Below are 27,014 nucleotides of genomic sequence, written 5' to 3' on the forward strand. Positions count from 1 at the left end.
TCTCGACGTACTACTACTGAGCGATGGACAAATGCATCACTATGTCCTAATCACAAATATCAAGGGTTTCATACACAAGTACAAAAACATTCAACCACGCATCGATAATCACGTTTGCAGAAATTGCTTCACCATCAGTACTTCCAAGCAGCGTCACGAGAAGCATGAAATTTTATGTCACCAAAACAAACAAGCGATAATCAAAATGCCCAGCAGTGATCAAAAACAATTTCAATTCAACAATGTTCAGGCGCGTTGGTTTGCCCCGATTTAAGTTTTTTTGATCTAAAATCACTAATTGTACCCGTTGAAGGTTGCAAAAACAACCCCGAAAAAGCAGAAACCCGAGCGATTGAAATTCACAAACCATGCAGCTATGCAATGCTATTTGTTGCACTAGAAGAGCAAAAGCCTTTTTCCTTTGATCTTCAATGCGGACCCGGTGTTATGGATCAGTTTGTGAAAACTCTCGATCAAATGGGAAAACAAATCTACAATGAGAAACAAAAACACCGAAACTTTTTCGGGCTGCCCAGTATATCCAAAGAAGAGGCAAAAACCTGTTGGATTTGTGAAGCAGAACTGGATAAAAGTGCTTACGCATTTTATAAAGTGCTTAGTCATTGCCACTACACAGGAAAATTTTTGGGCTGGGCACACGCACAGTGCAACCTCAAGCAAAGAACCTTGAATTTCACTCCAGTATTTGCGCACAACCTTGCAAACTATGATTTACATCATGTAATACTAGCCCTGAAGAGCTCTAATGAACGCAACACATTCTCGATAATACCCAGTACAAGCGAAAGCAAAAAAATTCATATCGCTGCAAATTGGTGTGTACATAAAATCCAGACAAAATAGGAAAGGTGTTTGGATAAACGAGTATGAATATATTCGCCTCCTTGACTCATTTAAATTCATGCATTCATCGCTCGATAAACTGGTGCCGAACCTCCCACATGATCAATTTAAGATGCTGAAAGACCATTTTGGAAAATGGCCCCGGTCATCAGTGGATCAATTGAAACAAAAAGGTAGCTTCCCCTATTGCTACATTGACTCGTTTGAAAAATTGGATGAAGTCGAACTACCTCCCCGGGAGAAGTGGACAAACAGTTTACAGCAGTATGAAGTGACTGTTACTGAAGCCGAATACGCAAGAGCATTAGAAGTTTTCGAGCTTTTTCAACTGCAGGAATATTGGCGACTACTATAACCTTTACCTGACAACTGATGTATTTTTGCTAGCTACTGTAGTTCTCTGCTTTCGAAAAGTATGCTACGAAACCTACGGCCTCGATTGCTGCCAGTACTACACAGCATCAAATTTGTCAGATGCAATGCTAAAAATACGCAAGCCCGATTTGGAATTGCTCACGGAAAGGGAGCACTTGGATATGGTTGAAAATTTAATAAGAGGTGGTGTCCACTCAGTGTCCGCCAAAAGACTGTGCAAAGCAAACAACAAGTTTATGCCTGACAACAAACCAAAACAACAATCAACTTTCATCCTGATGATTGATGCAAATAATCTCTACCGAGGAATCATGGATAAGTTCCCGCTTCCTATTAGTACTTTTGAAATGTTCGACGAGAGCGAATGGACAAATGAGAATGAAAAAGAAATATTGCAGCGAATACTAAACACGCCTGATGACAACGATGTGGGATTTATTGTAGAAGTGGATTTAATATATCCTGATGAACTGCATGATTTGCATTCGGATTTTCCCCTTGCTCCAACAAAAGAGTCAATAGATGCACTGTGGTCATTATCAAGAAGGATTGCTTGATCAAATGAATGTCCGAGCACCCCCCGCAGGAAAAAAGCTGATTCACACTTTTCCCCAAATTGAATTATACTCTGCACTACCAAACACTCAAACTGTATGTACAACTCGGACTCAAGGTGGCTAAGCTTCACCGCGTGCTATGTTTTAAACAGGGGAAGTGGCTTACCCCCTATGTACAGCTCAATACACAAAAAAGAAAAGAAGCAAAAACAAAATTTGAGGAGGATTTCTACAAGCTGATGGCCAATTCTTCGTTTGGAAAAACATTCGAGGGAAAGCGTAATCGAATTCGAGTGAAAATTGTTTGCTCTGAAGAGGAAGTATATCAGTGGACAAATCAACCCGAATTTCAATCATTCAAAATCTTTGATGAAAACTTGGCTTCTGTAACGTTGTCCCTATCAGAAGTTCTTTGGGATAAACCCACAATAGTTGGGGCTTGCATTCTTGATTTGTCAAAAAAGTTCATGTTTGACTTTCATTACAACACGATGAAGAAGCATTTCGACTGTACGCTTCTTTACTCTGATACGGATTCGTTCGTGTATGAAATTCGCTCACGGGATTTTTTTGTCGAGCTGCAAAAGAAGCAAAGCGTGATGGACCAATTTTACTTTTCAAACTTTCCCGCTGAACACTCCCTACACAACCGAACCAATGCGCGTGTGACTCTTAAGTTCAAGGATGAAATGGCAGGCCGAAGCATCAGTGAATTTTGTGGACTGAAGCCAAAACTCTACTCCATTGCCCTTACAGAAGGTAACTTTTAATTTTTGTGCAAACACAAAACTAATTTTCATGCACCAAACACATTCAGACACAGGCCCATACAAGCATTGACATGATAACACTAGAATTGAAAATTGTTCAAATCAACAATTGTTAAGTTTTTTGCAGGCACAACCAAGCAGTCGGCAAAAGGAGTGACAAAAGATGCCCGGAAAAAATTGAACCACCGCTTATACAAGCAGTCTATTCTCACGGGGGAAACAGTGCGGCTGATAAACACCCGAATTGCCTCCAGCAAGCACCAACTGCAGACAATTGTTGTCAACAAAAAGTCTTTATCAGGATACGATGATAAGCGCTATATACTAAGTGACCACGTATTAACACTTCCCTTTGGCCATAAAAGTTTTCGTGGAGAAATTTTCTTCAAAATGATCGAGCAAGATCCGGATTGGGGTTATGAAAGCGAATCGGAAATCGAAACAGAAACAGCACATACTCCACCAGTCACTCACAACATTGAAGCAGACACACACATAAACTCAAGCCCGCCCGATCCAGGATTCAACCAACGAAATTATAGCGAGGATGAATTGAATGAAAATCTGGTAGATTTTGACAATTTATCAGAGTTTTCAGACAGTGGTTCTTCTACGGACGAAGCTTGCGATGGATTTATTTTTAGTCAAGCGATAGAAGATTCAGACAGCAACCGCCAACCTCCAATCACACTTGATGAACAACCGCCAGCCAACCTCCCAATAACAATTGATCAACAAAATCTGCAAGATGAACCACCTACCAAAAAGAGAAGACGAGCAAGAATCATTGAAAGTAGTAACGAAGAGGATTGAAGAACCAAAACAAAACAAAAAAGTCTTGTCTCATCCTGTATTTGAACCTGTATTGTCCAAAAAAAAACTGGCAGACGGGCTTATATGGCCCAATTGGCTTTTTTAAAAAGTGAAATTTGTACCGTCCCCCCTTTTTGGGCTAGAAATTTCTTGTGTGTAAAGAGAGTTTGTGATGGTGCACGCGTGAAGTGTGAGAAATAGTGAAAGGTGCGGTCCAACGTACCAGGAGGGGTTGAGATGCCACAGCGTGTGACAGAGCACAGTTCTTCCTGCACATATCAGACTGTATCAAAATTCGTTTTTGCAACAAAATTTGTGTCGCAGTCAACTTATTAAGTCAGCTTTTCCGCTGCCATACATGCAGGGTTTCTCTTATTATTGTTTTACACCCAATAAGTTAGATAAAAGGACCGGATTTTTTGAAAAAAAAATAGTTTCTACCCAATAATCCGGTCCCGTAAAAAGTTTTCTCTTACACAGATGTTGGAACCTTTGACACTGTTTCAACCTGTTCGAATGATCTTCTTGTGAACCTTGAAGTTGTTGCGAAGAGTTCCAAACATCCAACACATTCTCGCAGACCTATTATTATACATCCAAAATTAAAACTTTCGTTTGTATAATATCGCACCAAAACCGCTTCATTTTTTTTCAATGGACAAAAAAGTAGTCCGATTTAAGCAGCTGAAAAATTGGGGTGTTTATTTTACGGAGTCCCGTATCCTTATTTAAACACGCATCTTGCAGGTTTTAGTATGCCGAAATTTTATAAGTCCAACCTCCGACATAACATTTAAGAATTTCAAATTTCTATTGTTAAAATTGAACAGACAGATTACATTTTGTTATAAACAATACGCATCGAAGAGAAAAGTTGTGTACATTTGTAAAAAGTATAAAATGGAAACAAAAATTTGCGGGCTGATCACATCGCTGTTGCTTTTCTGAAGTTATTCATTGTTTTCTCAACCCATGATTTCAAAATGGACTACATTAAATTTTTCATCAGCTTGACCCTCGGGTAACATCAAGCATTACCATTTTTTGATCGCACCTCTCCGTTATTTCCCTTCAAGCACACGTATTATTACACATAATTTAAACATAACTTGCAATTATTTTTTTGTTTCTTGAGAGTTATCCCAAGGCTTGTCTTTGTAGTAGAGAAATTACGGAGAGTACGTTCTCCAAAAAAAGCAGCATTTTTTTTACCTCGTTGTAGTTTGGAAATTTCCTCGATCGCAATACCTTGATTATGCTGATGAACAGCCATCCAGATGAACGCCCCCACATAAACTGAATTTTCCCCGCAAAAATGATGATATCATTACGGTTAAAATTGGCAATTTGAATTCACCCCAAAAGAATATATCTTAAGCTACAATTATCATTTTCTCGCTGATAGCGGAATCTGTTCAGCCATTTTCTCTTATCTTTATTCGATTGAAAAATGTAAACATTGATTGAGATTGAAAGCATATTTTCATTTCAATTTTCTAAATCAAAATTGCCAATTTTAATGATGTTTCCTCATCTGTACCAAACAAGTTCCTTCTCAGGCCGCAACGAAAGAAGTATAAAAGGAAATAAACAAAAACTAATCTTGTGGGGTATTTTAGAATTTGATGAACACTAGGAAATGATTACTGGAAGGTGTAAGTACTGAAAATAAAATGAAAGTTTGTGGGCCAGAAAGCGGACCAAGCAATGTTTTTTTCAACCAGGACTTTGTTTTTTTAGCCAAAAATGTAAGAAAAACAAGTTTCCCCAGTTCCCCTGAAACCCTTTATTTAGTTCTCATAATCTTGAATTTTTGATCTGTCGGCAACTTTTTCTATGATCTTGCCGCGAAAACCTAGTGGGGGGAAAAACCGAAAAAACAAAACATTTTTGGCTAAAAATTGGGTTAGGTTTTGTAAAAATTGGATATATGCACACTCACTTTGGAGCACTGGAGAATAAAGCAGCGAATTGACATGAATTACAGTGTATAAATATGTCACGCTAACGCGCCTGTGTCTGATTGCGCAAGAAAAAATGCGGGGAAATGAGTAACATTTGCAACTTTTGCAAAACAATATGAACTAAATTCAAATGGCCGATGTATTATTTAGACGAATTAATAGATATAAAACACTTAAAACTGAAATAAAATCTATAAAAAAATAAGGGGGGCAATTTTGGTAATTAATCATTTCTTCCTTTTAGGTCATTGACCTATTAAATCGCGTTCCAAAAAGTGTCCGTCCCCCCCCCCCCCCCGTTGTTCCTCTTGTCAGTTCTTTTTACTCAGTCGAAAAAGTCATTACGAAAAACGCATTTCCAAAAGATTTTTGGTGGCTAGAAAAAGTAAAAGATATATCGATGTTTTTTTTTATAAAACCATGCCAATTTCACAATTATAACCAAGGGTTAAACCAATACATACTAATCTATATAATTGATCAAACTTAGTGTAGTTTGAAAAGAAACAAGGATAGATGAGGTTTGTTTGTCGGTTCGTTCTTCAACAAACTTAAGACATAAACATACCCGGCAGATTGCCGGAAAATAGCCACCGTTGATTCCCATAACTCTATTGGGATTGAAAGAACAGAAAATATCAACAAAAATTGATTTTTGTATAAAAACATTTTTAAGTGCGATTTATTTTGATGTCATTCCGTAATTGAACATACTCCTGTCTCTCAGTGAGAGGCTACAGGGTCTAGTATCAATACCAATAAGCATTATAGATAGTAACCAAAATTTATGAGAACAAAGTTCAAGTAACGGGTATCTAAAAATGGGCTTTATGGGTTTATCCCGTTTCTATTTCTGACTTTGATTTTTTTATACTGACTCTCTTCATTTTGAATTGCTCTGCTGAGCAGCTGCTGTTAAAAAAAACTTTGAGCAGAATGACAGAGGAGTGAAGATAGCCTAGAGAAGTCAAAAAGATTTCACGCAAAATGTCGAAAATGGTAAAGCGAAAAAAAAGTTCGACGAAGTAGAAAAACATAGCAAACACAGCAGGACAAGTCCTGACGTACAAGTCAAAGAATTCTCATTGACTTAACAGAAAACTAGACCTAGAACGGTTAATGAATGGATTGAGAAAACCATTTGGCAAAAATTCGATCCAAAAAGTCGAAAAAACAGTAAAAATCAAAGTGAAATTGCCGCATGTGAACAGAAAACCACTAGCTAGAAAGCGAAATTTTGTTCAAACACCGTTTTCTCACTCTACTTTAAATTTAGAGCGAAAAAATTCCACGCCACAAAACCGTTCGCTTTTTCGCTCCACTTCCTGTTTTGGCCTGACCAAAATCACCACTCCAATTTGACTTCAAAAATCATGAAAATGTGTGAACAGATCTTAAAAAAAAACATAGCCGGAAGAATTCCGGAAACGACTCGAAGTGAAAATCCATTTAAACGTCATCCAAATACTCACCAAACAAAGTATGCCTTCACTAACTTATGATTATCTTGAAACAAAACCATAAAACAAAGAAGTAAAGACAATAAAATCAAGTCTGTTAAAATATGAAAAAAAATCTGATCAAATTTTGGTATAAATTGAGGTCCCGAAAAAACTATCTCTGCCAAAACAACTTCATCAAAACAACTAGTACCTAATAAAACTACTCATGAGAATATGCAAAAAATACTTGAAGCCAAATCATGAAAAAATAAGCTCTTACAAACAACAAACTGGAAAAACCTATTTTTTTTAATTTTACAAAAGCACATAAATCGAAACCAAAATTACTTTCAGCCAATGGGGTATCCAATTTAAGGAAACTTTTGATGATAAAACTGGATTATGGCGCAGTGAAAACAGCTTTATGTTACCGATCAACTTTATTGAACCTAATAGCGACCATACAAAACAACACGATATTTTCCAGCTCACCAGATTTCCAGAAAAAAACTCGGTGTTAGCTGAATCACCCTATTCGCCACGATACTATGGATGCATTACACCTATCAAATTGAAAAGGAGAACAGACGTGAAAACCTTATCCAAGCGAACCCGAAAATTGTTTGCCGATTATGACAATGATTGCATTGAAATTTGGGAAAATCAGCTCGGGCAGTTAGAAGAAGTGGAGCAAATATCAGAATTCTGGGCTTTTGACCAATCACAGCCGGATCCTGAAACAATTAAAACTCCCGAAAAACAACTTCCTTTACTTTCGAACAAATTTTCGGATGATCTAGACCTTGATGAAACCCTCCTTCAAGTCTTTGTTATGCACCTGCGAAGAAACTTAAACTTTCTCAATTTTAAACTCAGTTGTGTTTCGTTGTACATTTGAGTCTTTAAATATCTTGATTTACAGATATTTTAATCGTTTTCCTCATTGATCATGATTGAACACGATTTTTCGAAGTACTAGGAGATTGCAAGCTCAGAGTCAATAAGCATAGGATCAGGCGATAATTTCCTTTTATCTACCTATTAAAAAATAAACAATCTAGCGCACAACTGTTTCAGGCCCAAGGTGTACAAATAAAAGTGAGAAAAAATGTAGGGTTGGCAAACATAAAGAGTAACTTTGCCCCTGAGATCTCCCCATCTGAAACAGTAAGTTAAGAGATATCATATAATGAGCAAACACAAGACTAGTTGGTTATTTATTTTACAGTCTTCAAGGCTTCCTGATATTTGCTTAACGCGAACCTAACCTTAGTAAGCAAAACTTACGACCCGCAACCCACAGAACTTAATAAAAAGGATATCGCACAGTGGACAAATATAAAATTGGGTTGAATGTTTACCTAACAGTTCGCTGTTCTGCATAATGTTTGCACACAAAAAGCCGCTTTTTCTATCAGTAAACAAATGAAAAGAGCGATTTGATTGGTTTACGGAAACCTGTAATCGTTTGTCCCCCAGGGTAAAATATTTTTAATTTGCTTTTTGCCTTCACCTTGAAACCACCTGGATGTACCTTTAATTTCTTCAACATTGCCTTCAATAAAAAAAAATTTTACAAAAACAAAACTGTCAATCAAGTCAAGCCTTTGAGTCCATTCTCAATTGATACAAGTGTTCATAAAAAAATGAGTTTCGAGAAGTGTTCCATTTGCAATAAAATTCTCTCCGATAAACGCAGCCTCCGACGACACAATCAAACTGTTCACAAACAATATGCACAAAACAATTCCTTCGTTTGCGATGAATGCGGATTCGCAAAAACCAAAGTACTGGAAATGGAAAATCACATGAGAAAAGAACACCTTTCAGTCGATCCCCGCTATTGCTTGTACTCTAACAAATTCTTTGTTGGCGACGCGGCTTACATGGAACACATGAACAAGATTCATGGTCTACCAGTGTGGAATGCCGATGCAGAAAAAGACAACGAAGCGGGAATTTCGGCAACCGAGCAAGCATTCGGCGGTGTACTCAAAACCTACGATATTCCGGTAGGATCCCATGAAGTCGACCTGCTCAGGTTCATACGCAGTAAACAGCAAGAAATCGACAACATCATTCAGCTGAACACTCAGGCTCAGCCGCAAAAAGTTCAATTTACTGAAACTATAGAGCTCAGAAAACCTGTGAAATCAGAACTCTCCAGCAGCCAAGATGAACGCTTGACGATCTATGCAAATTCCAAAATGCAACGCGTTGATTTTGCCGGAATGACCAACGAATGTTTCACAGAAAAGACCGAGCAAATGTTGCTTGCACTTAACAATTTTTCTTCGCACGGAAGCGGCTGGTCAATCCATCAAATCAATAACATTGAAATTCGACTAGTGAAAGTCAAGCCCATCAATGCTTCCTCCTACTTAGCGTTGCCAACTGAACTCGCACGAAGTAGATTTCTGCTGAATATTCGAAACCAACAAGATGAGAGATGCTTCCTTTATTGCTTTACTGCGCAATATCATAACTTGTTTGGACCCGCCCTGACAACTTCCCATGACTCATGGAGACAACGATAAAACCCAAATTTGTATGACGCCAGCAACCCTTCCACAAAACAACCAAAAGGAGAATTTGCAATGCCGATGGGACTCAACCAAATGAATCGCTTTGAGGATCTCAACAATGTTCGCGTCAACGTCTTCATGTGAGTTTCCTTTTCATTTCTTGAAATTAACCATTCCAAAAAATCCCTCCTGTTGTGACCTTTAAAAAGTTAAACCATAAAACAAAAGGCGAAAACTTTAGTTGACTTTTTGTAGGCATCACGACAAAAAACTGATCCCCTTTCGTATCTCTAATAAGAAACAGTTGGAGTTCAATCTCGACGTACTACTACTGAGCGATGGACAAATGCATCACTATGTCCTAATCACAAATATCAAGGGTTTCATACACAAGTACAAAAACATTCAACCACGCATCGATAATCACGTTTGCAGAAATTGCTTCACCATCAGTACTTCCAAGCAGCGTCACGAGAAGCATGAAATTTTATGTCACCAAAACAAACAAGCGATAATCAAAATGCCCAGCAGTGATCAAAAACAATTTCAATTCAACAATGTTCAGGCGCGTTGGTTTGCCCCGATTTAAGTTTTTTTGATCTAAAATCACTAATTGTACCCGTTGAAGGTTGCAAAAACAACCCCGAAAAAGCAGAAACCCGAGCGATTGAAATTCACAAACCATGCAGCTATGCAATGCTATTTGTTGCACTAGAAGAGCAAAAGCCTTTTTCCTTTGATCTTCAATGCGGACCCGGTGTTATGGATCAGTTTGTGAAAACTCTCGATCAAATGGGAAAACAAATCTACAATGAGAAACAAAAACACCGAAACTTTTTCGGGCTGCCCAGTATATCCAAAGAAGAGGCAAAAACCTGTTGGATTTGTGAAGCAGAACTGGATAAAAGTGCTTACGCATTTTATAAAGTGCTTAGTCATTGCCACTACACAGGAAAATTTTTGGGCTGGGCACACGCACAGTGCAACCTCAAGCAAAGAACCTTGAATTTCACTCCAGTATTTGCGCACAACCTTGCAAACTATGATTTACATCATGTAATACTAGCCCTGAAGAGCTCTAATGAACGCAACACATTCTCGATAATACCCAGTACAAGCGAAAGCAAAAAAATTCATATCGCTGCAAATTGGTGTGTACATAAAATCCAGACAAAATAGGAAAGGTGTTTGGATAAACGAGTATGAATATATTCGCCTCCTTGACTCATTTAAATTCATGCATTCATCGCTCGATAAACTGGTGCCGAACCTCCCACATGATCAATTTAAGATGCTGAAAGACCATTTTGGAAAATGGCCCCGGTCATCAGTGGATCAATTGAAACAAAAAGGTAGCTTCCCCTATTGCTACATTGACTCGTTTGAAAAATTGGATGAAGTCGAACTACCTCCCCGGGAGAAGTGGACAAACAGTTTACAGCAGTATGAAGTGACTGTTACTGAAGCCGAATACGCAAGAGCATTAGAAGTTTTCGAGCTTTTTCAACTGCAGGAATATTGGCGACTACTATAACCTTTACCTGACAACTGATGTATTTTTGCTAGCTACTGTAGTTCTCTGCTTTCGAAAAGTATGCTACGAAACCTACGGCCTCGATTGCTGCCAGTACTACACAGCATCAAATTTGTCAGATGCAATGCTAAAAATACGCAAGCCCGATTTGGAATTGCTCACGGAAAGGGAGCACTTGGATATGGTTGAAAATTTAATAAGAGGTGGTGTCCACTCAGTGTCCGCCAAAAGACTGTGCAAAGCAAACAACAAGTTTATGCCTGACAACAAACCAAAACAACAATCAACTTTCATCCTGATGATTGATGCAAATAATCTCTACCGAGGAATCATGGATAAGTTCCCGCTTCCTATTAGTACTTTTGAAATGTTCGACGAGAGCGAATGGACAAATGAGAATGAAAAAGAAATATTGCAGCGAATACTAAACACGCCTGATGACAACGATGTGGGATTTATTGTAGAAGTGGATTTAATATATCCTGATGAACTGCATGATTTGCATTCGGATTTTCCCCTTGCTCCAACAAAAGAGTCAATAGATGCACTGTGGTCATTATCAAGAAGGATTGCTTGATCAAATGAATGTCCGAGCACCCCCCGCAGGAAAAAAGCTGATTCACACTTTTCCCCAAATTGAATTATACTCTGCACTACCAAACACTCAAACTGTATGTACAACTCGGACTCAAGGTGGCTAAGCTTCACCGCGTGCTATGTTTTAAACAGGGGAAGTGGCTTACCCCCTATGTACAGCTCAATACACAAAAAAGAAAAGAAGCAAAAACAAAATTTGAGGAGGATTTCTACAAGCTGATGGCCAATTCTTCGTTTGGAAAAACATTCGAGGGAAAGCGTAATCGAATTCGAGTGAAAATTGTTTGCTCTGAAGAGGAAGTATATCAGTGGACAAATCAACCCGAATTTCAATCATTCAAAATCTTTGATGAAAACTTGGCTTCTGTAACGTTGTCCCTATCAGAAGTTCTTTGGGATAAACCCACAATAGTTGGGGCTTGCATTCTTGATTTGTCAAAAAAGTTCATGTTTGACTTTCATTACAACACGATGAAGAAGCATTTCGACTGTACGCTTCTTTACTCTGATACGGATTCGTTCGTGTATGAAATTCGCTCACGGGATTTTTTTGTCGAGCTGCAAAAGAAGCAAAGCGTGATGGACCAATTTTACTTTTCAAACTTTCCCGCTGAACACTCCCTACACAACCGAACCAATGCGCGTGTGACTCTTAAGTTCAAGGATGAAATGGCAGGCCGAAGCATCAGTGAATTTTGTGGACTGAAGCCAAAACTCTACTCCATTGCCCTTACAGAAGGTAACTTTTAATTTTTGTGCAAACACAAAACTAATTTTCATGCACCAAACACATTCAGACACAGGCCCATACAAGCATTGACATGATAACACTAGAATTGAAAATTGTTCAAATCAACAATTGTTAAGTTTTTTGCAGGCACAACCAAGCAGTCGGCAAAAGGAGTGACAAAAGATGCCCGGAAAAAATTGAACCACCGCTTATACAAGCAGTCTATTCTCACGGGGGAAACAGTGCGGCTGATAAACACCCGAATTGCCTCCAGCAAGCACCAACTGCAGACAATTGTTGTCAACAAAAAGTCTTTATCAGGATACGATGATAAGCGCTATATACTAAGTGACCACGTATTAACACTTCCCTTTGGCCATAAAAGTTTTCGTGGAGAAATTTTCTTCAAAATGATCGAGCAAGATCCGGATTGGGGTTATGAAAGCGAATCGGAAATCGAAACAGAAACAGCACATACTCCACCAGTCACTCACAACATTGAAGCAGACACACACATAAACTCAAGCCCGCCCGATCCAGGATTCAACCAACGAAATTATAGCGAGGATGAATTGAATGAAAATCTGGTAGATTTTGACAATTTATCAGAGTTTTCAGACAGTGGTTCTTCTACGGACGAAGCTTGCGATGGATTTATTTTTAGTCAAGCGATAGAAGATTCAGACAGCAACCGCCAACCTCCAATCACACTTGATGAACAACCGCCAGCCAACCTCCCAATAACAATTGATCAACAAAATCTGCAAGATGAACCACCTACCAAAAAGAGAAGACGAGCAAGAATCATTGAAAGTAGTAACGAAGAGGATTGAAGAACCAAAACAAAACAAAAAAGTCTTGTCTCATCCTGTATTTGAACCTGTATTGTCCAAAAAAAAACTGGCAGACGGGCTTATATGGCCCAATTGGCTTTTTTAAAAAGTGAAATTTGTACCGTCCCCCCTTTTTGGGCTAGAAATTTCTTGTGTGTAAAGAGAGTTTGTGATGGTGCACGCGTGAAGTGTGAGAAATAGTGAAAGGTGCGGTCCAACGTACCAGGAGGGGTTGAGATGCCACAGCGTGTGACAGAGCACAGTTCTTCCTGCACATATCAGACTGTATCAAAATTCGTTTTTGCAACAAAATTTGTGTCGCAGTCAACTTATTAAGTCAGCTTTTCCGCTGCCATACATGCAGGGTTTCTCTTATTATTGTTTTACACCCAATAAGTTAGATAAAAGGACCGGATTTTTTGAAAAAAAAATAGTTTCTACCCAATAATCCGGTCCCGTAAAAAGTTTTCTCTTACACAGATGTTGGAACCTTTGACACTGTTTCAACCTGTTCGAATGATCTTCTTGTGAACCTTGAAGTTGTTGCGAAGAGTTCCAAACATCCAACACATTCTCGCAGACCTATTATTATACATCCAAAATTAAAACTTTCGTTTGTATAATATCGCACCAAAACCGCTTCATTTTTTTTCAATGGACAAAAAAGTAGTCCGATTTAAGCAGCTGAAAAATTGGGGTGTTTATTTTACGGAGTCCCGTATCCTTATTTAAACACGCATCTTGCAGGTTTTAGTATGCCGAAATTTTATAAGTCCAACCTCCGACATAACATTTAAGAATTTCAAATTTCTATTGTTAAAATTGAACAGACAGATTACATTTTGTTATAAACAATACGCATCGAAGAGAAAAGTTGTGTACATTTGTAAAAAGTATAAAATGGAAACAAAAATTTGCGGGCTGATCACATCGCTGTTGCTTTTCTGAAGTTATTCATTGTTTTCTCAACCCATGATTTCAAAATGGACTACATTAAATTTTTCATCAGCTTGACCCTCGGGTAACATCAAGCATTACCATTTTTTGATCGCACCTCTCCGTTATTTCCCTTCAAGCACACGTATTATTACACATAATTTAAACATAACTTGCAATTATTTTTTTGTTTCTTGAGAGTTATCCCAAGGCTTGTCTTTGTAGTAGAGAAATTACGGAGAGTACGTTCTCCAAAAAAAGCAGCATTTTTTTTACCTCGTTGTAGTTTGGAAATTTCCTCGATCGCAATACCTTGATTATGCTGATGAACAGCCATCCAGATGAACGCCCCCACATAAACTGAATTTTCCCCGCAAAAATGATGATATCATTACGGTTAAAATTGGCAATTTGAATTCACCCCAAAAGAATATATCTTAAGCTACAATTATCATTTTCTCGCTGATAGCGGAATCTGTTCAGCCATTTTCTCTTATCTTTATTCGATTGAAAAATGTAAACATTGATTGAGATTGAAAGCATATTTTCATTTCAATTTTCTAAATCAAAATTGCCAATTTTAATGATGTTTCCTCATCTGTACCAAACAAGTTCCTTCTCAGGCCGCAACGAAAGAAGTATAAAAGGAAATAAACAAAAACTAATCTTGTGGGGTATTTTAGAATTTGATGAACACTAGGAAATGATTACTGGAAGGTGTAAGTACTGAAAATAAAATGAAAGTTTGTGGGCCAGAAAGCGGACCAAGCAATGTTTTTTTCAACCAGGACTTTGTTTTTTTAGCCAAAAATGTAAGAAAAACAAGTTTCCCCAGTTCCCCTGAAACCCTTTATTTAGTTCTCATAATCTTGAATTTTTGATCTGTCGGCAACTTTTTCTATGATCTTGCCGCGAAAACCTAGTGGGGGGAAAAACCGAAAAAACAAAACATTTTTGGCTAAAAATTGGGTTAGGTTTTGTAAAAATTGGATATATGCACACTCACTTTGGAGCACTGGAGAATAAAGCAGCGAATTGACATGAATTACAGTGTATAAATATGTCACGCTAACGCGCCTGTGTCTGATTGCGCAAGAAAAAATGCGGGGAAATGAGTAACATTTGCAACTTTTGCAAAACAATATGAACTAAATTCAAATGGCCGATGTATTATTTAGACGAATTAATAGATATAAAACACTTAAAACTGAAATAAAATCTATAAAAAAATAAGGGGGGCAATTTTGGTAATTAATCATTTCTTCCTTTTAGGTCATTGACCTATTAAATCGCGTTCCAAAAAGTGTCCGTCCCCCCCCCCCCCGTTGTTCCTCTTGTCAGTTCTTTTTACTCAGTCGAAAAAGTCATTACGAAAAACGCATTTCCAAAAGATTTTTGGTGGCTAGAAAAAGTAAAAGATATATCGATGTTTTTTTTTATAAAACCATGCCAATTTCACAATTATAACCAAGGGTTAAACCAATACATACTAATCTATATAATTGATCAAACTTAGTGTAGTTTGAAAAGAAACAAGGATAGATGAGGTTTGTTTGTCGGTTCGTTCTTCAACAAACTTAAGACATAAACATACCCGGCAGATTGCCGGAAAATAGCCACCGTTGATTCCCATAACTCTATTGGGATTGAAAGAACAGAAAATATCAACAAAAATTGATTTTTGTATAAAAACATTTTTAAGTGCGATTTATTTTGATGTCATTCCGTAATTGAACATACTCCTGTCTCTCAGTGAGAGGCTACAGGGTCTAGTATCAATACCAATAAGCATTATAGATAGTAACCAAAATTTATGAGAACAAAGTTCAAGTAACGGGTATCTAAAAATGGGCTTTATGGGTTTATCCCGTTTCTATTTCTGACTTTGATTTTTTTATACTGACTCTCTTCATTTTGAATTGCTCTGCTGAGCAGCTGCTGTTAAAAAAAACTTTGAGCAGAATGACAGAGGAGTGAAGATAGCCTAGAGAAGTCAAAAAGATTTCACGCAAAATGTCGAAAATGGTAAAGCGAAAAAAAAGTTCGACGAAGTAGAAAAACATAGCAAACACAGCAGGACAAGTCCTGACGTACAAGTCAAAGAATTCTCATTGACTTAACAGAAAACTAGACCTAGAACGGTTAATGAATGGATTGAGAAAACCATTTGGCAAAAATTCGATCCAAAAAGTCGAAAAAACAGTAAAAATCAAAGTGAAATTGCCGCATGTGAACAGAAAACCACTAGCTAGAAAGCGAAATTTTGTTCAAACACCGTTTTCTCACTCTACTTTAAATTTAGAGCGAAAAAATTCCACGCCACAAAACCGTTCGCTTTTTCGCTCCACTTCCTGTTTTGGCCTGACCAAAATCACCACTCCAATTTGACTTCAAAAATCATGAAAATGTGTGAACAGATCTTAAAAAAAAACATAGCCGGAAGAATTCCGGAAACGACTCGAAGTGAAAATCCATTTAAACGTCATCCAAATACTCACCAAACAAAGTATGCCTTCACTAACTTATGATTATCTTGAAACAAAACCATAAAACAAAGAAGTAAAGACAATAAAATCAAGTCTGTTAAAATATGAAAAAAAATCTGATCAAATTTTGGTATAAATTGAGGTCCCGAAAAAACTATCTCTGCCAAAACAACTTCATCAAAACAACTAGTACCTAATAAAACTACTCATGAGAATATGCAAAAAATACTTGAAGCCAAATCATGAAAAAATAAGCTCTTACAAACAACAAACTGGAAAAACCTATTTTTTTTAATTTTACAAAAGCACATAAATCGAAACCAAAATTACTTTCAGCCAATGGGGTATCCAGACGCCCGCAAAACAGTAGGCAAGTCATAATAGGCCAAGAAACTTGTCTAAAAAAAAGAAAAAAATTGAAATACCATAAAAAAATTCAAAAAAACCTACTTACTAAAACCACATATGTGAATTTTGAAAAATTACTTGAGGCTAAATTATGAAAAGAAAGCTCTTAAAGACAACTTTCACTGAAAAACTGGAAATTTTTTAAAATTTTAAAAGCATATAAATACAAAGAAAAATTCCCATCAGCCAATAGGGTATCCACATGCTCGCAAAACAATAGGCAAGTCACAATAGGCTAAGAAACTTAGCTTAAAACAGAAAAAAAACGAAAGACTACAAAAAACTAAGAAAAAATAGTTCCAATTTTTGCCATTTTTTGTCATATTTCTCAACAAAAAAAAATGATTCTTACCCACAAAACTTTAGCCAATTGTTATCATAAATTTGTTCAAGTAGAAGGGGTTTCTTCAATACCCATTTGAGCCAGTAAAACAAAATAATCGTAAGAAAAAAACGCAAAAATTAGCCCGAAAATCAGCAAAACACATTAAAAACCTCCGAATTATCATAAAATTCACATGAATTTCCAAAAACTATCAAAACACTACCGAAACCAGCCTAAAATTAAAACAAAATCATAACCAAACCTCTTAACCAAAATAAATTTTAAAAAAACTGCTTTAGAATGCCGCACGTGAACAAAAAAATTTTGCTCGCTTAGAGAAAATTTTTTCACACATCAATTTCTCGCTCTCTCAAAAACAGCGGTATGAACAAAAACCACTCTCTTTTCGCTACGCTCTTCACTTTTGTTCAGCACCAAAATCACTCCAAATTTTTTCACGCGTTTCATTTCCCGCTTCAAAAATCACTCTAATAAAATTGATTAAAAAAGGATTTCTCCGATACTCCTCTTCGAGTCGTAAAAAGACAGCGCCCCAATACAATTCAAATTCTTTGAACTGTAAAAAATAGGAGCGCTATAATAGCCTGCTGAGAAGACAAGGGCGGCTATTAAAAAGTCTCAATTTTCGGTTTAATGGAAAAACTTCACGTAGCCTTGTCAAAAATTCTGCTTATATCAATTTTTCTTACATCTTAATTTTGAATCCGTTGACCTATGTGACATGACAGTTGAGAGTTCATTGCATTTACGAACGCTTTTCAACAATAGCGATCAGTCGCCATGTTTATATTGGTTTTCGTAAAATAAGTTGTTCCCTTCTGTTTTGTAAAAGTTACTGCTTTTCACTAGTGCAGCAAATCTGCATGATGCGTAATTAAATTAAACTTTGTAATGATTAATTCTTGAGGAAAAAGTATCACCATCGAGCGAAAGATCTCAACAGGGATCAAAATTTAGGCGCATTTGACAAACTTTATGCCCCAAATTATTTGTCGATTTATACGCAGCAGATTAGCTGATAAAATTTGTAGGAAAACCGATTTAATTGAGAACATTCAATCTCGTTTCTAGTAGGAGAGTAGGATATGAGATCTTACAAGGTATAAGGATCAAAAAGTTATGACCATTTTGCGCAGTACGATGTTCAAATGAGCTTCAATGGTGAAGCAATGAAGATGAATTCTTAGGTATTGGTAATTTTGAACAGGCATTATAATGTTATTTTTGTACAAAATATCAGCCACGTGTTCAATTTCAGTTGTAAAATAAAGCAGTTCTGTTAAAACAGTAACCTTATACTCTTTTTCAGAAGTCCTTAACAAGTAAGAGAAAAAATAGAAGTGCCCCAAGGAACAACATGTTTGACACCAATATTTATAAAAAATTAATACCAATTTTAGAGTATTGGGATCTAGCTGTCAGAAATGAGCTTCAGAGAGCAATTGCTCACTCCGAAAATATTAAGATTCTGCTTTTTGGAAAAAATGTTAAAAGACAAAGTGAAATGGAGTTGAAAGCATTTGCAAGATTTAAAAAGATGGCTGCAGTGTTTAACATTTTAAAATTTTGCTATTACGGTTTCTGCTGGATACAGTACAGTGTCTTCTACCAATTTTTTGTCTTTGAAAACCGAATTGTTGTCTGCTTAGTATTCTACTGCGGTTGAGATAGTCCATCATTTGTATTAGGAGTCATTTCTAATTAAGCTTGCAGTTGTTTCAAAAATTGCAATAGCTACTATTAATTAGTCGTCCCACAATAAAAACAGTTTAAAATCAACGGTAAGTGGGAAACATAATTGTAACTGCAGACGTGCTGGAAGGACAGCCAAAAAACAAAACTAATGAAATAATAATTAATTTTTAATAAGTTCCTAACACATAATTAGGAAAATGCACTATTGCACGAATAGAAAGTACCTGGACAATGTCTCTCACAGCTTTGGTTCCATTGAAGTCCTCTAGTGCCTTCTTGTCCGAGTCCAATTCCTCCATTGATTCGAAATCAGCCATGCCCACTCCCACTATTATTATGGACATCGGGTACCTAGATGCCTTAAAGAAGCGAAATGCAAATAACTGGTCATCGAAAAAAACGTGCAATTGCTGTATCTGATTTTAAATATTCAACTATTAAATTTGCGCTAACGATTGTAATGATACTCTGACATTAACTTCCATCATCACACCATTTGTTCACATTGTTTGTTGTTGTTATTTACTAGTATTAGTGCACTGATCATTAATTTTAAAAGAGCCCACAAGGACGGTTGTTCGATATTAACAAATATTATATTGGAGTGTTACAATCAAGACTTCAATAATATAACCTGTAAGCGTTAGAAATATATTATACTATGAAGGGACTTGGAGGCCATATTGGAACTATTTTGAATATCCTTGGTTGAGGGATGCAAAATGAACCTTATTTGTATCATCTTTGCAATATACCCCATCTTCATGTGTTTTCTGAAGAAAAATGATCTGTGATCGGACCTAACCTCCCTATTATCGATCTGATCGTTAAAATTGGCGAGCTAAATCAACAGGGAAATAGTGTCTGTGGGTGATATTAAAGAAAAAGAAGCGTCTTTCAAGGAGTGCTAGAGTTAAAGGATGTAGAATACTGTCACTTACTTGAACTTTTATAAACTCACCATTCGTAAAGTGATGATTAACCTAATAACAACACTGAAGAATGGTTCGATATTAATAAATGTTTGCAAAGAAATTAGTTTCCGGGATCCCAGATTGCCGGAATAGCTGCGAAATAGACTTCCAGGACGTACAATACATGTACAGAAATGATCTGAAAAAAATTAAGACGACCCTTAAAATTTTTCTGAGAAAAACTTTAGTGATAAATTAATATGGCTCCATCAAACTCATTCCGCATACCTTTTTATTCGGGGCCTTAATTACACATGAGATTTTTTACTTTAAACAAAGGTCAACTAAGGTCAGTTTAAACTTAGGTAATTTATTTTCGCACTTTCAAACCTAAGTTTAAATTGACTTTAGTTGACCTTTGTTTAAGGTCAAAAAAAAACTCATGTGTAATTAAGGCCCCGAATAAAAAGGTATGCGGAATGAGCTTCATGGAGCCATATTAAGTTATCACTAAAGTTTTTCTCAGAAAAATTTTAAGGGTCGTCTTAATTTTTTCAGATCATTTCTTTACATGTATTGTACGTCCTGGAAGTCCATTTCGCAGCTATTCCAGCAATCTGCAATGTTGTAAATAATATAGATTTTCGAATATCAGTATTAAGCTGATTGAAGTTTTTGGGAAGAGGTCAGGTCTACTCAGTTAATTTACTTTCGCACTTTCAAACCTGAGTGCTGTACGTCAGGTATAAACAAAATCTACTCATCTAAACGCTTCGGCTAGATAACGAGGAAAATTTTGTCAAATAGCGCGCAACAGACGTTAATGATGGGCAAGAAGTCATCACAAAAATTCGACCTTTTCATCTTGAACAAATGTAAAACAAAAAAAGAGTGTCAGACGACGAAACAAAAACAAAATAGCAGGATATGTCCTGAAATATAATCCACAAACTTGACTGAAAACCTAAAAATTACGACATCTGACTGGCAGACCAATTGAACAATGCCGACCAAACAATTTCGCAAACTTAGAGAAAAACTTAGAATTGCTAAAAATTTGAAGCATGTATACTGATAATTTTATCCATATAAATGAAACCATTGACCTGCGCACACGCTTTGAAGGGGTTTAATTGTTCCCAATGACAGCAAAACGCGAAAAATGACAACCATTTAAAAAGTAATAAAAGTTGAAAAAATTTGTGATATGAACCTCACTACAATTTTCACAAATATCATCATTACAGTTTCTAGAAACTATCCAAATACCCATTTTAAAGGCATGAAAAAGTTCCATTAACCCCTACATGAAACAAAGCAAAAAGGCATGAAAATATGACCAAAGACATCAAAAAAATGCAAATCTAATTGATCTAAGTGGCTAAATTTGGTGATATTAAAATCCTAAATACCATTTCCCTGAATCTAAAAAGTACCCCCGTGACCTAACAACGGGCCCTAAAAAGTTTTATTGGCCCCTAAAGAGCGAAAAATTCAAAACGACAAATAATTTCAAAAAAACAAGATGAAAAAATCACAATTATTAAAATTGCAAATATCACCAACTAATTGAGTGTAAAAGTTTGCATTACCAAAACACATAGTACAAAAAACTGACTGAAAATTTAGGCCGTGGACTTTCTGGACTATGGCAAACGCTAATCCCTAAGTGACACAAAAGACGATAAAAGGTGAAAAATTGAATAATTTTAGGCTCAGAAATTACAAAAAACAACCTTTTCACATTGACTTTAGGCCATCTCAGCAGGTTCAACACTCTAAGCAATTGACTACGGAAATCTACTTAGGGCCGCTAATGAAACGTAATGACCACTGGGCGTTACCAATTTATCCCGTTTTGGGAGCTCAAAGTCAAGGCAAAAAAATGAGAAACCACCTTACCAAATTACAATGCGAAAAATAGAAAAACTCAGGACCTGACTGTTAGCATTGTTCTAGCAACATCAAACTACGACATTCAACAGAGCACATGATCCTATATGAGCATAAAATAAACAAAAAATCTGAAATAAAATTAAAAATTTAATTCTCCAAAAATTAGGCTTTTAAAAAGACTATAGAAACAACAAACTTTGCAAACTTGTGGCAATCAATGTCAGACAATACAAAAATGATAACAAGGCAAAAAAAAATCACGGAACAATACACAACAATGCAGTTTTTTTTTAAAATTGGGGGCGTCAAATTAAGAAAAAACATAGAATTACATACTCAAATTCTTCTTCACATTCATGCACATTCAAAAAGTAGCAAAAAAACAAATTATATGGTCGCTCCAGCGTGATTAAAATCCCTTTAATTTGACTTCTCATTCACATGCAAAAATCGGCGAACAGCTCTTACAGCGCATCAATACAACCCAAACCCTTCCGATTGTAAAAATCCTTTGCAAAATAACAAGCAGAACACCAATACAATCCAAATTTTTTGGATTGTGATAAACCATGAACATCATAACAGCCTTGCTGTTATAATAAGAACAATTCTTAAATCGAACTTTATTATTATATGGGTAAGTGCTAATCTGAAATTAGGAATGAGCTATTAGGAATGCGAGGGACTTTTATCCAATTATCTATCAATTAGGAGCTCTTTTGTTTCCGACTAACTAGCCGATGGTAAACAATTATCGTGAAAACTATTTTCGACTTTGAGTAAAATATTTGGACAAAATGTACGTTTAGCGGCGCAATGACTTTAATCGAAAAAAAATGTGATCAGATGATACAATACCTCAACGATGGCTCCTTTTGTTTGTTCCATGTCTGTGATAGCTCCATCAGTTATTATAAGCAGAATAAAGTAGTGCAGTCCAGACTGATACTGAGAGGCTAAGCTGAAAGAAGGGAACAATGAAAAATCCTTCAGATTTCTCAGAACATATTTTCAGGGCGCATTTAATCAATTGGTATTTACAGTCAGAAATAATAAACAGATGAAATCGAAAATATGGAAAAAATCGAAAAGCAAATATAATCGACAACAAAAAATCACGAAACACAAAACAAATTTAATTGCCCAAATGTGAAATAGTATTGTCGATAAATCTCACATAAAACATTTTCGACATTCCCGCAAACAGTTTTATTATAGAATTGAAATTAAGTGAAATTAATTTTAGGTAACGAAAAGCTCTTCATATTAAAAAGTCCGATAAGTTCATGTTTTCTTATGTAATCGAAGTACACTTAACTCTCCAGAGACCTTCAACAAATTACTTCCCTGTATTAATAACGCCCTAACGATTTAGGTAATCAAATTAACATATTAAAACTAGATTCACTAGATTGTCCGATCAATATAAGAAATCAAGAAAAGTAGTGCGCAGGGACGGCAAAAACACTACAGGCAGCCTCGGAGGGAAGAACTAACTTGAATATCAATAAGGCCAAATATTTCGATCGTCATTAGCCTCACCGACAGCTCGATTAAGAGTGCACCTTATATAAAAATCGTCACAAAAAGCATAGCAGAAAAACTTTCGAAAATAAGCTGCAGCTTTCACCATTGTAGGGGAATCACAAACCCTATGAGAAAAATGGAGAATTTATGCTGGCCCCTTTTTTGTGCAGACATTTTTTTGGACAATGTTAAAGCTTTTTACCTCTAGAATTTCACTAAAAATGTCAATAATTCTTTATTTTGAAAGTCAGGGAGACAAAGGTTTGTCTTTTTTGTCATTTTTGCCCATTTTGATCAAATTTGCCTATTGATGCCTGTTTGGTCCTCTTGCTGCTTCTTGGAGCTATCTCGGAATGAAAACGATATTCCAATTTGATTTTTTAGCTGTTGATAAAGTTTGTCCTCATTTTTTAAAACAAACTTTCAGATGAATTGTTCAAAGAGACAAAATTTTTGACGGCATTTTATGAACTTATAACAATTCTGCTTCACAAATTTTGTCGTTTTTGAAGGAATCACGCGCCAATGTGCGGTATCAAACAAAAACTCTAAATTAATGCGTCCAAAAGTCATTCAATACATTTTTGTAGCATTTGACAAAAACTAGTACCGATTCGATGAAATAACATACGTTACGGCTTCACCTAGGAGTCACCACGAGAACTTTTAGGCTACATTCCGAGAGCTGTTTATGTCCGCGGGTAAACAAATTCAGGCTCAATTTCTCGTGCCAAATCAGCATAAATTTTGATAAAATTTTTCGAAATGCCATATTTTTATGATTTCCAATAATTGAGGACTTTTTTAAGCTGTCACTGAATAACAAATTGTTCCAAATCTGTCAATATTCAGACATCAAAAACATTAGGAAAAACGAAATCGAGACAAATTTTCAGAGCATTTTTAGACGATTTGATGAAAAATTCAAGTTAATTTACACACTTGTCCATTTGTATGGCAAATTGTTTCAGAAACAGGAAGATAAAATCATTTGAGATCTCTCATAATTGAATAATCGTTCTTGAATTTTTGAGAGCTCGCAAAAATATGAATATAACTCATAACGAAATTAAAAACAATAAAAATTATGTGTTTCAGGCGGAGCTTGGCCAACAAAAAACTGACAGGGCATCAACAAAAACTGGTTTCAGATGAAATTATTAATTCATTTAAATTAGAAAGATATCTTTGATACGCAGAAAGAATTTGAAAATTTTCAAGTTCGAATAATTTTTATCTCCAATAAGTTTTCATGTGATCGAACAATTTTTGGAAAACCTCTCATTAGAATTGTTATGTTACGAGCAGCAGCAACTGTTCAGTAGTCTCAAAACAAGCTGCTCATTTTACACATTGTAGAATTAAAGGACCAAAAAACAAGAAGCTTGAGACTATGAAACCTACTTGAAAATTGTTTAAAAAAATTCAATGCCCTTTATTCAGAAAACACATTTTCATTTTTTATGAAACCGGGTTCTTATGGTTCCCGTTTGTTGCAGTATATTTTTAACTTTACCTTTAAGCCAATCAATTAAACATTTCATGTCCTCTCTACTAAGGTACTATCTTTTCTTGCATATAGCTAACGCAACAAGACTAATGACTTGCTTGATGATTACTGGCTCAAAAAAAGAACAATTTTCTGATTTTGAATTGAACTTTTGGACAATTTTGTCTAGTAATTTTCTCTAATGAATTTGCTTGGTTTCTAATTATAGATAATTTCTTCTTTTGAGTGAGTGAGTGTAACATGTAGGTGTAAAAGTGTCACACAATTTAATTTCAACAGCCGCATTAAATTTTCCAAATCATTCCCTGTTTCATGTTCCCACTGTTACTTTGTCGTTACTTATCCTAATAGCATTTAGTTTGTATTTTTGTTAGGTGGTTAGTTGGATCAGTTTCTCATCATTTATATCTCCAATGATTAGACACCAGCGGAGCTCAAGATAGGAATTTTAAAAGATGATCTAAAAAATGATCATTTTGGCAGATGCCTGGTAGAACACACAACTTATTGCTAAAACAAATGTTCCTGAGACATTATTTCTCATACGATACATGGCATGTTTTCAAATGATAATATTAGAACATCCGGCTCCACGCACAGAATCATGCCAGACCTCTTGTTTAATTTTGAAATAGCCGAAAAGATGTCCACATCGATAAAACAGAGCAACCCGAAAAAAATTGTATCGCAGAAGCTTAAATGTGCGCACTAACAAATCTAAGCGAAAAATAATCTATCACTGGGATGCATGCTAGGAGAACAGAGCAAAAAAATTGAAAAGTAACAGCTGAAGCGTCAGAGTGTGACGATGGCCGAGCACAAGTTAAATCTAAATAAATGGCACAAGTGCTAGCAACCTCCTTCTTCATTAAATACTGAAAATTGCTCTCTAAATTAATCAACTCACTATGTTGCGCTCCGGATGACCTCACTGAAGTTTGTAGGACCACTTAGGTTGGAATTAGAAAGAGCGTGTCGATATGCATCTAATATACCCTGAACACCCATCACATTCGGATTGGAGAGGTCATTATTCTGAAACATTTAAAGCTTGGAAATGACTGATGAAAGATGTTTTTTCAAAAGGGACAACAACGTTTTCACAAATGCAGAATTTCAGTTTTCCAAAATCCGCATTGGCCGCAAATGTCTATCCAAAAATTAACGGACTCGCTAAAAACAAATCTGATAATCTATAAAACCCTCAACTAACCAATGGAAAACAGTGGCTTGTTCTGTCTTGAGTGAAGAATCTGCCTCCAAACCCATAGACAGGGAACATTTTGTCAGAGTCATACTCCTGCACTACATTTCCAACAGCCTCTATCGCGGTCGTGTACTGGTTGAAGGGCTCATTAGGATTGAAATAGTGAAGTGACTGTACATAGGCAGGATCTCCTAAAATGAGAGACGGCAGTGACCAAAATTGATAGCTTGTGGTTTTAGCGTGGCTCCAGTTTTGAGACCAGCAGAATCAACGCATTCCTATCTTATAATCATAAAATCAATGAACACACCACTCACTTTCTTACCACTTTGATGTTCACGAATTGAAGATAACACATCTTTTTAGCTGCATCATTTAATCCATTTTGCTGAGTCAGTAATGCGTGTTAGGGGTCATAAAAGCAATGAAGACAAAAATAAACATTGCTGAATTGAAGTTTTCCGCTCTGTTAAGCATTCTGTTGTCATTGCTAACAAATTTTTTAAATCAAACATGACTTTTAAAACTAAAACATCTGAAAAAGTTCACGGGGTCGGGACCAATCAAAGCAATCAGTGCTTCAGCATTGGCATCAATCTGAAGCATGATAGATTGTTTAAAGAAAATTTGATGCAGTCGACGAATAAAAAACAACGAGAAGATCAGTATCCATCTAAGCGATCCCATCGCGGCCAATAAGCAGCCGCAAAATCACTGCCAAAAAGCTGCATATAATTAGATCAAAGCCTGTACGTACATACCAAAAAAAAAACGAATGGCATCAACAACTCCAAATTAATCGATACTTAATGTGGTTTCAATTTATGGACCTAGGTTGTACTGAATTGATTTCGCATAATCAATCGTAGTTAGAAAAAAAGGAATTTTGAGAGATAAATAAAACAGGACCAAAGGATGATTAAATTGAGGTAACGTTTTCGCAGTTTTTGAAATAAAAACGGGTTCTTAGAAAAAAAAATCGGGTGCAAACTTTAAACTGGGATGAAAAAGCCGAAACCAAAATTTCGGAGAACGGAAAAACCAGAGAAGGCAAAATAAAGAGCATGATCAACTATTGCTATTTG

General features: G+C 36.2%; 2 protein-coding genes across 4 annotated transcripts in view; both read right to left on the reverse strand.

The window, feature by feature from the left end:
• The window catches only part of LOC142344666 (copine-3-like), a 125,573-nt gene that overhangs the window by 87,775 nt on the left and 10,784 nt on the right, over positions 1 to 27,014 (reverse strand). The gene's annotated exons all lie outside the window — the stretch shown is intronic.
• LOC142344667 (copine-3-like) overlaps positions 1 to 27,014 on the reverse strand; it is a 114,720-nt gene that overhangs the window by 15,860 nt on the left and 71,846 nt on the right. For 2 of the 3 annotated variants that reach the window (XM_075396505.1, XM_075396504.1), the window contains 4 exons: positions 25,936 to 26,120; positions 25,630 to 25,757; positions 22,544 to 22,646; positions 19,100 to 19,234 (listed from right to left, as the gene is read on the reverse strand). In XM_075396505.1, the coding sequence (XP_075252620.1) occupies positions 19,100 to 19,234; positions 22,544 to 22,646; positions 25,630 to 25,757; positions 25,936 to 26,120 (551 nt within the window). The remainder of the gene's footprint in view (positions 1 to 19,099; positions 19,235 to 22,543; positions 22,647 to 25,629; positions 25,758 to 25,935; positions 26,121 to 27,014) is intronic. The other variant, XM_075396506.1, reaches the window with a different exon arrangement.

The sequence above is a fragment of the Convolutriloba macropyga genome, chromosome 8 (assembly GCF_964194025.1).
Source record: "Convolutriloba macropyga chromosome 8, txConMacr16.3, whole genome shotgun sequence".
Lineage (NCBI taxonomy): Eukaryota > Metazoa > Xenacoelomorpha > Acoela > Convolutidae > Convolutriloba > Convolutriloba macropyga.